Raw genomic sequence first — 13,354 nt, forward strand, 5'->3', positions numbered from 1 at the left:
TTTTAAAAAATCCAATTGAGCCTCCTAGGAAAAAAAACAAACTCAAATATTTTAAAGCTATAATTAATAACTGTGTAGTAGAGAGGCCTGAATTCCAGTGCCTGACCTTGAGGCCACGTTGGGTCTCAATTCAAATTTTGAAACGGTTATCTTCCTTGGTTGCTATGTGTTTCAATCTTTGTATTTATGACAGGAATCATTTTTTATTTGCCCCCACCCCCCACCCCCGAGTTATTTGTTGAGATGGGCAAGCTACACGAATTGAATAATGAAATAAATACATGCGCAAGCAGGCAAATTGAACTGCAAACAGGTTCTAGGGCAAAGTTTACATTAATCCCCACACACGCAACATTTCTCCCTGAAGGTGTGTTAGGCAACAAAGGTGTAAGGCATCAAAGTGCAATGCGTATGCCTCTGTAGAAAGAGAACAGACAGTAACTCCCACCAAAAACCCATCTATGTTTACGTGCTCCCTGGTAAGGGACCATAGAGGACTGAATGCTCTTGGTGACACATTTCCCTGGTTTATAATCAACCTACGCTTGATTAGGATTTGTTTGATTTTGTCTTTGCCTGATGTGCAAACTCAGCCATTATCTTCCTTTTCATGTAATCCTCAAATAAACAAATACATTTACTGACTGGATAAGGATGCTTGTTTGGATACCTAACTGGCATTATAGGGTCTATACAATAGCAGATTGTTAAGTCTATTTACAATGGCTACTGGCACACACTCCAAAGGAAAAAGGACAGAAGTAAAACAGAGCAGGATTTATGTAATATTAGCACTTAACATAGAAAAGAACAAGTCCTCTATTATAGTATGGGCATGCATTTCTTCTGTGATTCTCTAAAGCAATCAACATACTTGGTTGACTGCATTCACACAGTGCTAAAGCAGGATGCTTTAAAGAACAATAATTTGTTTTTGGTTCACACAGAATGATAAACCAATAATGAGTGAGTTTGTACATACAATACAATACAAAAGCAGATTTGGAAGGGTCCTTGGATGTCTTCTAGTTCAACCCCCTGCCTAGGCAGGAAACCTTATACCATTTCAGACAGATGGCTATCCAACATCTTCTTAAAGACTTCCACAGTTGGGGCATTTACAACTTCTGGAGGCAAGCTGTTCCACTGATTAATTGTTCTAACTGTCCGGAAATTTCTCCTCAGTTCTAAGTTGCTTCTCCCCTTGATTAGTTTTCACCCATTGCTACTTGTTCTACACTCAGGTGCCTTGGAGAATAGCTTGACTCCCTCTTCTTTGTGGCAATCCCTGAGATATTGGAACACTGCTATCATGTCTCCCCTAGTCCTTCTTTTCATTAAACTAGACATACCTAGTTCCTGCAACCGTTCTTCATATGTTTTAGTCTCCAGTTCCCTAATCATCTTTGTTGCTCTTCTCTGTACTCTTTCTAGAGTCTCCACATCTTTTCTACATCGTGGTGACTAAAACTGAATGCAGTATTCCAAGTGTGGCCTTACCAAGGCATTATAAAGTGGTATTAACACTTCATGTGATCTTGATTCTATCCCTCTGTTGATGCAGCCTAGAACTGTGTTGGCTTTTTTGGCAGCTGCTGCATGCTGCTGGCTCATATTTAAATGGTTATCCACTAGGACTCCAAGATCCCTTTCACAGTTACTACTGTACCTGTGCATTTCGTTTTTCTTGCCTAAATGTAGACTCTTACTCTTTTCACCATTGAATTTCATTTTATTAGATAGTGCCCAATGTTCAAGTTTGTCAACATCATGCTAAGCAGTGGGGGGGAAAAACCCAAATGTGTCACAGATAATCCTTGACTTATGACCACAATTGGGACTGTTTAGCGACTGTTCAGTTGCAATGGTATTGAAAAAAAAAAGGGACTTATGATCAGTCCTTCCACTTTTGCAAAAATCACAGCATCTCTCATCAAAATGTGGGCCTTTGGCCACCGGCATGGAATTTATGAGGGTTGCGGTGTGATTGCCATTTGCAACCTTCTCGTTTGACTTCCAACAAGCAAAGTCAATGGAGGAATCCAGGTTCACTTAATAAACATGTTTACTTAATGTCCGTGGTGGTTTCCTTAAGGACCATAGCAAAAACAAGGTCAGAAAATGAGGCGTTTAACCATTGCCTTGCTTAGCAACAGAAATTCCAATCTGAATTGTGGTTGTAAGTCGAGGATTACCTTCCAGGTGATGCTGGTGACAATGATAATGAGGACACTGGTCTATTTCACATCTCCCCTATTTTTCTAGCCTGTAGTAGCTGTCCACTGAGAGCATATGCACCAAGACAAATTCCTTGTGTGTCCAATCACACTTGGCCAATGAAGAATTCTATTTAGTGACCGTTCAAAGTTACAATGTCACTGAAAAAAGTGACTTATGACCAGTTTTCAGATTTATGACTTGCAGCATCCCCATGGTCACCTGATCAAAATTCGGATGCTTGGCAACTGACTCATATTTATGAATGTTGCCATGTCCTGCCGTGTGTGTGTGTGTGTCACATGATCCTCTTTTGCGACCTTCTAACAAGCAAACTCAATGGGGAAGCCAGATTCACTTAACAACCAGGTTACTAATTCAGTGACTGCAATGATTCACTTATCAACTCTGGCAAGAAAAGTTGTAAAGTGGGGCAAAACTCACTTAACAAATGTTTCACTTAACAACAAAAATTTGGGGCTCAATTGTGGTCGTAAGTTGAAGACTACCTACATAAAACAATACAGAGAGAGAACTGACTTTGAAATTCTCCGTGTGTTGTTTTATAGACATAGCCACACCCTCAAAGGACCTTGGCTTTAAAAAGTGCCTACATAGCACTCTGTTCTGACCGAGGCTTCCCAAGAGCATGAAGCAAACTCCTTGTCCCGACAAAAAACCCTTTTATTAATTTACTGTGAATTCTGCTCATTCACAGCCAGCAAAATCTTTCAAGGGAGGATTTACAGTCACAGACCTTATCTGGCTTGGAGAGCTGTCAGGCCGATATCTGCAAAATTTGGCAAGGAGTCTTAAGTGAACTAATTGTCTCCTGCAAACTCCACTCCCCTTTCGCTCCTCTTTTATTTCCTCTGGAAGGAGCCATTCATTGTCCACCTGTGGCCTTATTCCCAAGTTGACCCCCGTTCTTTAGCTGTTCCCTTCATCTGGCAAGTCTGCGCATGCGCACACTGGGAACAGGCTCCAGCTGTTCATCTGCCTCACTGATGTCTGACTCTGAAGGCAGCTGATAACTGGCATACGGCTCTGGCCCTCTCTCTGCCTCCGACACAGAGCTCTCATCAGAGCCTTCCCCAGACTCCAGGACTGGCCCAGGTTCCTCCCCAACCTCCTCACTGTCCAAATCTGCTGCCAGCTCTGCTGGCCACTGGGAGGCCACAACACACTTAAGAGCACTTAAAGAAGTTCCAGTCGGCCATTACTTGGGCAGATGCTACTGCAGAAGGCTGGGGTCTGATCTCACCAGCAGCCCAAGCCAAGGTGACCACCAAGGGTTACGCTTGCTATTCAGTGTGGAGGGAGCAGGTTCAGATTCAGAGCAGCCTCAGGTAACCAACTGGAGCTGGGCAAATCCCAGCCTCCGAGGATATCATCAAAATGTTTCAACAGCCACAGAAGATGGAACATATAATTTTCAAATTTAGCTGGGTAGCTGGAAATAACATCAAGGTAATATAATAATGATTTTTTTTTAAAGTCAACAGGGTATCTTTATGCCATGGGTAAGAGGATAGGCTACAATCGCACCAAAATAAAAAAAAGCTATTCAAAATCCATGAGGACAAGTAGCATTAAAATTAAAAAAAGCTATTCAAAATCCACGAGGACAAGTTTAACAGTTTTTGTGGTGGTGCACCACTGCTCTCAAGTTACAATGCCTTGCAACCAAATGTGTATTGGTTGTTTACCAATATAGGAGAATATTTAGGGCTCAGAGTTGAAATGAAGGGTCCTTGGTGCTCTCTGAGCTTGGTTGTTTTCTTGCAGACATTTCATTACCCAACTAGGTAACAACATCAGTGCTGGTCAAGATGATCAATCCGATGAGAGCGCCAAGGACCCCTCATTGGTTGTCTACTGCTCCAACCTCAGCCCAATTGAATGCAGTGAGATCTCCAGTCCTCACCCCTCATTCAGATCCCAATTGCTATCTCCATACCCCTGGGCTCAAATTCAACATGGAGTAAATTCCATAAAAAATGTTAATTTTCTTACCATAAGTCCTGCAATCCTGCAAAACAAGAAAGAAAGGTAGAATTAGAGGAGAAACATTAAATCAAAGACCTCTCTTTATAAAACAGAACATTCACAGAACAGTAAACAAGCTGTCTGAGGCCTCTTTAGGAGGCCTTGAGAGTGCGTATTGAGCGTGTATTGAAAATATTTACTGGGCTTCGGGCGGCCAATCCTTGCTGAGTCCGGAGGTGACAAGAGATAAAGAAGCAACTTCTTCACACAACATCTAATATAATTTTGGGGACTTTCGTCACCACAAAGATACCATGGCTGTTGATCTTGAAGGTCATCTACATGACTGTGTAAAATCTGCAACGCCATGGTATCAAAGCACCATTGCTGACATAACCTTCATGGGAGTTTCCATTCGGTTGGGAACCATCGCACTAAAGGCTCTTCTTAAATTCTTTTGAAAGACACCAAGATTCTCAAGACTTGAGCAAATATTAATTCTTCTAAGAACGAAGGGATTGGGGGAAATACTGCAGCTGCCCACATCCCCCGTGTAATTACGTTACTTCATTTACCAAATTCTGCAATGACTTTAATATGGTCTAGTCCAGGGGTCTCCAAACTTGGCAGCTTTAAGACTTGTGGACGTCAACTCCCAGAATTCTGGCTAGTCTTAAAGTCTTAAAGCTGCCAAGTTTAGAGACCCCTGGCCTAGTCAAAAACAGATCCACCAGATGATCCTGCCTCCCCCCACCTACACGATCCTCTGTTAGTCATTTGCAATCTAAGACAAAATGGAGATCAGGGATAGGAAAGTTAGCTTTCTTTCGATATTTCTCTCTGCGGTTGTTGACACATGATTCTTATCGCAGGAGATTGGCAATTCAGAAGCCGACTTTTGCTCTCGTTTTGTTTCTCAGTGTGGGGAGATTTAGCTTCATGCATTTAGTATGCCCACAGATGTGGTTTTCTGTTCCTGCATGAGGGCAACCTCTGCTCTAACCAAGTGGATGCATAGAGAGAGAGAGAGAGACACACCTTCGATTGTGTAACACTTTGCCAGTAACAAATCACTGAAAAACATTTGAGCTGTGTGTTTTTACTGCAGCAACATTACTCAATCAGTTCTGGGTACAAGGGGAAAGCTGGGGATTTAAAGTTGGGATAGGCAACCAGATACTTTCAAATTATAAAAATCTTAATTAGGAAACAAAGCTTTAGTCATAGGAAACTGGCTAAATTCAAATGATTTTTTTTTTCCCTTTAGTTTTTACACGACTCTATTAAGTTCCAACAAACACAGTTTTAAGGGGGGGGGGGAAATCCCTGTTTTGTTTTGGGACTTTTATTTCCACATCCCCAGATAGCTTACCCAAAGCAAGGGAATGTGGGAAATGTAGTTCAAAAAAATCTGTACGTCCCCAATTATAGGGCGACAAATACAGAGTAGTCCTTGGCTTGTGATCACAATGGAGTTCAAAATTTCTGTTGCTAACTGAAACATTTGTTAAGTGAGTTTTGCCCCCATTTTATGACCTTTCTTGACACAGCTGTTAAGTGAATCACTACAGTTGTTAAGTCAAGAACACTGTTGTTAAGTCAAGAACATTGTTGTTAAGTGAATCTGGCTTCCCCGTTGGCTTTGCTTGTCAGAAGGTCACAAAAGCTGATCACATGACCGCTGGAACGGACGTGGTATTCAGCCGGTTGGGAACGGTTTGGCTGAACCAGTAGCGGAAACCACGGGTGGGCCTGCCTACCCCGCCTACCCGCCCTGTCTCTATGCTGTCCTATTTAGGCACGTTTTTGAGGCCGGGTGCATGGGCAGAAGGCATGCATGCACAACCTAAGTACATGCTTGGAAGGGGCAAAGCAAGTGGGCGCGGGGCGAACCGGTGGTAACAAAATGTGAAACCCACCTCTGTGCTGGATGCTACAACTGTCACAAACACATGCCAGTTGTCAGGCATCCGAATTTTGATCACGTGACCAAGGGGATGCTGCAAAATGCCGTAAAAGTGAAAAACGGCCATAAGCCACTTTTTTCAGCGCCAATGTCACTTTGAACGGCCACTAAATGAACTGATGTAAAGCCAAGGACAACCTGTACTTACTATGAAGAATAAATATCTTACAGCAGACAGTCAAGTTTTTGTTTGAAATTGTCTCTGAGAGTTTGCAACACAGTGAGGAATAAAAAGCAAGCTTATCTCATCAACCATGGTAAAGACAAGGTGCCTTTGATTTCCTCCTTCCCCCAATACTGTATCCATACCAGTCAATCATCATCATCATTTCCCTCTTCCCTTCCCATCGCTATTTCCTTTTATGTCATGTCATTTTTATGGTAAAAATGATGGCAACAATGATGATGATTGATGCATATAGCCCCTTAGGAGGTTTTTTTTTCCCTAGCTGAAGAGGAAAGGAGTGTAAAATACTTGATAATTATTTTTGTGAATAAATAAATAAAAACTGCTGGGTTTTTTAGTATGGAAAGTAAGGTGGAGGAAAAAGTTTCTTCTGTTAAGAGTCCCATTGTGGTATTAATGTTTAGGGCACAAATATTTGGCTGGAAGTAGGGGTGGGCTGCTGGGGGTTCGCAGGGGTTAGGAAGAACCTTTAGCTAAGATTTTGTGCAGTTTGGAGAACCCCCAAATTCCGCTCCTGGCTGGCCCGGCCCACTCCACCCCTCCCAGGAGTCCCCGTGCAGCCCATTTTGGATGCATGTAAGTTTAGAGCACGTGAGGAGGCTCAAGGAGGGTGAAAAACAGGCATACCAGAGGTTTGGGCCTCCAGAGGGCCTCCTGAGCTTTAGGAGGGGTAAAATGCCCCACCCATGGTTTAGGAGGCCAACTAGGCCACACCCATTATGCCTCACCCAGCAACTGGACAGAGAACCCCTTGCTAAAATTTTTGAAGCCCACCCCTGGCTGGAAGACAAAATATCAGGAGGAAAACATGGAAAGCAGACCCCTGTGTAGAATTGTGGCAAAAGGGCACAGAGGTAATATTGAGAATTTACCCTACATTAATAGCTAATTTAGCTCAAGTGAGTACAAATTCACTATTATTACATTACATTAATCCATTTTCGGTAGCAATACCTACATCAAAATAAATACAAAGTCTTTGAAGCTCTAAATCTGCTATGGAGTGGGGCATGATATTATATAAGCAAGTAAAGTAGAGAATGGGCAGAAAGTCAACAGTTTGTTTCTCTTTGCTACGGAGAGTGCCAACTGAAAATTGTCACCTGTCATATTTAAGTAGTCACAAAGTGATTAAAGAGCTTTGCAAAGGAGGACAAAATATTAAACTTCTGGGTGAGATTAACAGAACAAACAGCCTTAATGGGGCAAAAGTGTGTAGCTGTCAAGAAGGAGAAGGAGAAAGAGGAATAGGTGGTAGAAGAAGAGATGGAGAAGGAGGAGAAGAAAAAGGAGGAGGAAGAGGAAAAGGAAGAGAAGACAGGTAAAATATAAAGTTATCCCCCGTCCCCAAAAGGAATTGTATTTTGGGAAGAAAAACAGCTCTTGCATTTCTTTGCACAACACAGGAAAACCAACCAATGGAAAGCTTTCCCCACAACCCCAAGGATGACTGCATCTGCTAAATATCTCCCAACACTCAACTATTCCCTTAACTTATCTGCAAACTAAACAGAAAGATACTAGAAAGAATCTACTTCTGTTAATAAATGTACTATTGACACAGGTTAGAAGTTATCTGGTTCAGTTGATGCAGGAGTTGATACTTTTCTTAAGCCAATGGCAGCTTAGCCCTCTACTCCAGTGCTATCCCATCATGAAGTTCTAACAGTTTTGAAGTTTGCCCCTCCATCATTTCCCTCACCTTCTCTAGGTTCTTCTCTACTCTTTAGTGAAACTTTATAAGTTGTAGAAAATCCTTGTTGACTTTATTACAGGCTCTGAAAGTGATGAAGTTAGGAGAACAGGCTTCCCACTTCCCCTTGATCAATTCCAGTTACCTATTTCTTTTAAGACTTATCCTTTTGGGGTGTCTCTTCCTTCCTTCTTTTTTTCCCTTTTGAATGAAAGTTGGACCATAAGGAAGGCTGAGTGCCGAAGAATTGAGGCCTTTGAACTATGGTGCTGGAGAAGACTCCTGCGAGTCCCTTGGACTGCAAGACGATCAAACCTGTCAGTCCCAGTGGAGATCAACCCTGACTGCTCTTTAGAAGGCCAGATCCTGAAGATGAAACTCAAATACTTTGGCCACCTAATGAGAAGGAAGGACTCCCTGGAGAAGAGCCTAATGCTGGGAACAATTGAGGGCAAAAGAAGGAGGGGACGACAGAGAATGAGGTGGCTGGATGGAGTCACCAAAACAGTATGTGTGAGCTTAAATGGAGTCCAGAGGATGGTAGAGGACAGGAAGGCCTGGAGGAATGTTGTCCATGGGGTCGCAATGGGTCGGACATGACTTCGCAACTAACAACAACAACAATCCCTTGATGCACCTTAACGACGGTGTGTATGTATCGCCAATCCCTGTCAGTTTCTTCAGGGTTGAAAAATTAATTAAAAGGAAAATTGGAAAATTAAAAGGAGGTCGTTGTTTGTACATGTATGTGCATGCAAGAACTTATACTCTCTCACACCCACATTATGAGAACTTTATTCGGGGGGAAAAATCCTCTTATCTTTGTTGAATGCATAATTTAGCCCTAGGGATCTTGGGTTTGACAATGTAACATATAGCTCTAGGGAAGTTGCTATTGGTAGATTACAGTCTGGATATTAAGATTGTATCATCTGATCTGACTGCCCATCAAAGGCATGGCACTAGATGCAGGGGTTAGGGAGATATTTGTTTACTTAATTTTTTTTAAAAAAACCAATCTACAAGTCAAAGCTAAACTGTCATTCAAAAGTCAAAATATTTTGGAACTGAATACTGTCACGTTGTTCATTGGTGTTCTTAAACACATTTCTTAAGGAAAGACTTGTGCTTGAAAATGCATGTATGTGTGGAAATAATGTACAAAAAGCATTCCAAAAAGAATTATTTGCAAAACTGTGAACTTGTACTAAAATTCAAAGACATGCAAATTGTAATACTAACTCCAAAAACAGTCCAATTCAATGAAATCAACTTTACAGATTTGCCAAAGAAGAGAGGCAGGGGTAAAAAACCCAAAATGGACAAATTTCTCTATTGCTGCTGGGTTCTTTCATGAAATGTTCAGAGAAATGCAAGCATCTTTAGCAACAAATAAATACATCACTTTTGGTGATATAACATGCACACCCTTTAAGGCTAATGTAAGCATTTGAAATTCTCCAAAACTCTGTGATGTTTAAAAATTCCTTAACTGCCTCTGCTGCACAATAACATACTTTTACATGTTCGAGTATTTCTACACAGACAGCTATTCTACCATTCACAACTGAGATTTTTAAACTTTATTTATTCATTCTTCTTTTGACTGTAGCTAGTGGGTTGTTGTTTTTTCTCTTTAAAATGCTAGAAACCTCATTCCACTGCTCCTTCCCCATTTTCTCTGCTCTCTTTCCAATACTCTTGTCAATTTTGTTTGGACTGTTCGAGAAATTATCAACAGTACATTGATAATTGATTGGTCGTCCACATCATACTGAGTGATAAATTGTTGCACCTTTGTACTGTTTGTGAAATCAATTATTTCAGCCGTGGATAATTCTGCCCGAAATCTGTGTCCTCTGAGCTTTGAGCCCTTCTCCGTCTGATATTCTTTATGACTAACTCAGCAATGAACTAAATACACCCTGCATATATTCCATCACATTTCCCACTTATTATGATTTTACTGCGTGGAGCTGAGCTTTAACCTGCAAGACACATGTAAAGATAAGGCTGGACTCAATTACTAAGAGGACAAACAACATACTGATAGAAGAGGGACCAGGCTCCATCAAAGGTCACATTTTTAGCAGCTTTGCTGGAAACGGTCAATGTGGCCCTGTCAGTGTTGCTAACGCCATCAGCTAATCACACTCATGATGTTGCTAAACACAAAACCTCCAGCTCTTGGATGGGCCACATCTGACCACATGTGACAAATGTTTTTTTCCCCCTTCAAACACATCCACAATCAGCCACAAGTTAGCCGTGGAGGTCAGAAGGATATCCTTTCCTCCTAAGTTCCCATCTCAGAAACCACATGGCCCTCGGTCTCTCCACTGTCTATCAATGCAATGAACAGGCGCTGGAGAAGGTGACCGCTTCACTACTCCTCATGGCTTTCGTTCCCATGAACCAAGAAGAAATGAACTTCCAAGGTTTCGGCATCCCTAGCATTTGAACCCTTGTATCATCTGAGAGAGAAGACCTCCACCAAGCCACTACCCCCCACCACCCTAATTCTTCTCCCCCAGGAAGAGAATCTCCTTACAAAGTTGGTGAGGACTTCTCCGCAGGGACACGGCTGGTGGGACTGGAGTGCAGCAGGCTGGAGGTTCAGCAGGAAGGCGGTGAGGAGGAGCAGCAGCAGGACTCTCCGAGTGGGACTCCCCATGGGTTGCTGGGCTAGACCTCAGCTGGGCTGGAACATGGCTGTTGTTAAACAATCCAAAAGTCAGATCTCTCTCGGCAGCATATCTAGGCCAGGGTAGCTGCCAGCGTGTCTCCACCCCTTCTTCCCTTGCACACCGCTTTACCCTGCCCTGCCCCAACCTAACTAAGCTTGCTGGGCTGCATTCTTTGGCTGCTGCTGTTCATGCTGCTGCTGATAAGGACAGCCGGAGTTGTGCAGGGCTGTCACTGGGAAGGCGGGGGATAGGGGATTTTCTCTCTCTCTCTCTCTCTCTCTGCCCCATCCTACCTAGAGAACATGTTAAGTCTGTGGTAGCTCACAAAAGCTGCTGGGTTTTCCCCCACCCCCCAATAAAACGTGCTAGTTTGGGGAAAAAATGAGCCACCACTCTTCCTGATTTATTTATTTTTCCCCTCGAATCCAGCACATCTCGACTTCTTCCTGGGGAAATAATAGTCATACATACTGGAGCCAAAAGGGGAATCGATATCCAGGGAGAAATTTACAAAGCCGTCTTCTCCAGGAGACTGAGGTTGTTCACAAGGGAGGAGAAACCTGAAGGAGTCACAAACAGATCTGAATCCACAGAGCTCAGGACAATTTGTAGAGACACCTTTCCCTCCCCAAAGCATTGTAAATACCGTATTGTATATTGAGCGGTTAATTTCAGGTTGGCATTCAGAGCCCCTACCTATCTCAATATATCCTACCCTACTTTATCTGCTGCATATTCCACTTATATTCTTCCCCTGTGCACAGTCAGTGTGGTATATGAGCCGACTGTAATTATGGAAGGCCTGTGTTTTGTCTCCAAAGAACAGGCAGTCATATAAATTGAATAAATAAGAATAAATTAGTTAGAACAACCAGTTAGAACAATTAATCAATGGAATAACTTGCCTCTAGAAGTTGTAAATGCTCCAACACTGGAAGTTTTTAAGAAGAGATTAGATAAGCATTTGTCTAAAGTGGTGCAGGTTTTCCTGCCTAAGCAGTGGGTAGGACTAGAAGACCTCCAAGGTCCCTTCCAACTCTGTTATTCTATTCTATTCTAAATAAGAATATCTCTTAGTTCCCATAGTAGAAGGTCCAGGAGAGTCATCAACATCCAGAACCAATTCTTCCCTCTCATCTTTCCCAATCATCTCCTTCAGACACAAACAGTACTTAGGTTTATGGTAATCTTCCACAATTTCGTGCTCTCCAGTTCAACAGAATTTCAACAGCCCAAATTTTCACTGAGCTTAGCCCAAGAGCATAAAGTTCTTTGAAATTCAACATGTTACTCCAACACTTTAAGAAGATGTTGGATAACCATTTGTCTGAAGTGGTGTAGGGTTTCCTGCCTAAGCAGGGGATTGGATTAGAAGACCTCCAAGGTACCTTCCAACTCTGTTATTCTATTCTATTCTATTCTATTCTATTCTATTCTATTCTATTCTATTCTATTCTATTCTATTCTATTCCATTCCATTCCATTCCATTCCATTCTAAACATGCCCTCAATCAACTACAGCCTTGATGATCATAAAGACCATAAGGCAATTTCCTTAGCAGCTGTAATAGAAATGTTTGTCATTGCCTTTTAAAAACATGCTTTATAGCTAGCTCTCCAATCTGGTCTACAGCCTTGGTACAAGTAGTCATTGACTTACAACAGTGACCATTCCAAGTTACAACATCACTGAAAAAAGTGACTTATGTCAGTTTTTCCCCCTCACCATTGCAGTATCCCCATGGTCACATGATCAAAATTCAAACGCTTGGCAACTGACTCATATTTATGACGGTTGCTGTGTCCCAGGGTCATGTGATCCCCTTTTGCGACCTTCTGACAGCAAAGTCAAGGGGAAAAACAGATTCACTGAACAACCATATTACCTACCAACTGCAGTAATAAACCATGGCAAGAAAATGGGGCAAAACTCACTTAACACATGTTTCACTTAGCAACAGAAATTTGGGCTCAATTGTGGTCGCAAATTGAGGACTATCTGTATTAAGGGGTCTTTCATCTAAATTCTAACAAAGCCACCATTGCATGCAATCCCAGGTCAAATCAAGTGAGCTTACTGCTGAAATTACACAGGTCAATTTTTTGTTATCTCCTGCTGAAATATAACAGGCAATATAAATTGCAACTTGCCTAGCTCTTTATATTGCATGCCCTGCACTCAACTGAAGCACAGCAAAGGGAACCAAGAACATGTGACTGAAGACAGATTTTTGTGGGTGGAATACACTGATAAGTATACATTCAGATAAAGATAAAAATCAGATAAAATCTGAGTCAAATCTGAATTTCTTTCTATTAATCCAATGTACCTAATATAAAGGTAGTTAGACTTAGCCTATTGTGATTTTTAAAAAGTTTATTTTGTGTGTGTGTGTGTGTGTTTGTGTGTGACCAGAATCTTGAGATCCACCCACCAGGATCTACCCATCCACAAAGAGATTCACTGTTTTCGGAATTAATAATTTTGAGTCAATCATTTGTTCCAAAATTGAACGGAACTCACTGTTCTTTCATAGAAACACCTCCTCCTGATTCCCCTAAATGTTATACATTCCCAGCCATACATACTTGGAAGACTGGGCAGTAATAAAACC

General features: G+C 41.9%; 1 protein-coding gene across 1 annotated transcript in view; it reads right to left on the bottom strand.

Moving 5' to 3' along the window:
* IL17RE (interleukin 17 receptor E) overlaps positions 1–10,829 on the bottom strand; it is a 45,488-nt gene extending 34,659 nt beyond the window's left edge. Inside the window, exons 1-2 of the mRNA XM_081934770.1 lie at positions 10,604–10,829; positions 4,234–4,249 (exon numbers count right to left, since the gene is read on the bottom strand). Of these exons, the coding sequence (XP_081790896.1) occupies positions 4,234–4,249; positions 10,604–10,726 (139 nt within the window). The 5' untranslated portion in view covers positions 10,727–10,829. The remainder of the gene's footprint in view (positions 1–4,233; positions 4,250–10,603) is intronic.
* Between the last annotated feature and the right edge of the window lie 2,525 nt (positions 10,830–13,354).

This window comes from Natrix helvetica (assembly GCF_964273705.1).
Source record: "Natrix helvetica genome assembly, chromosome: 1".
Lineage (NCBI taxonomy): Eukaryota > Metazoa > Chordata > Lepidosauria > Squamata > Natricidae > Natrix > Natrix helvetica.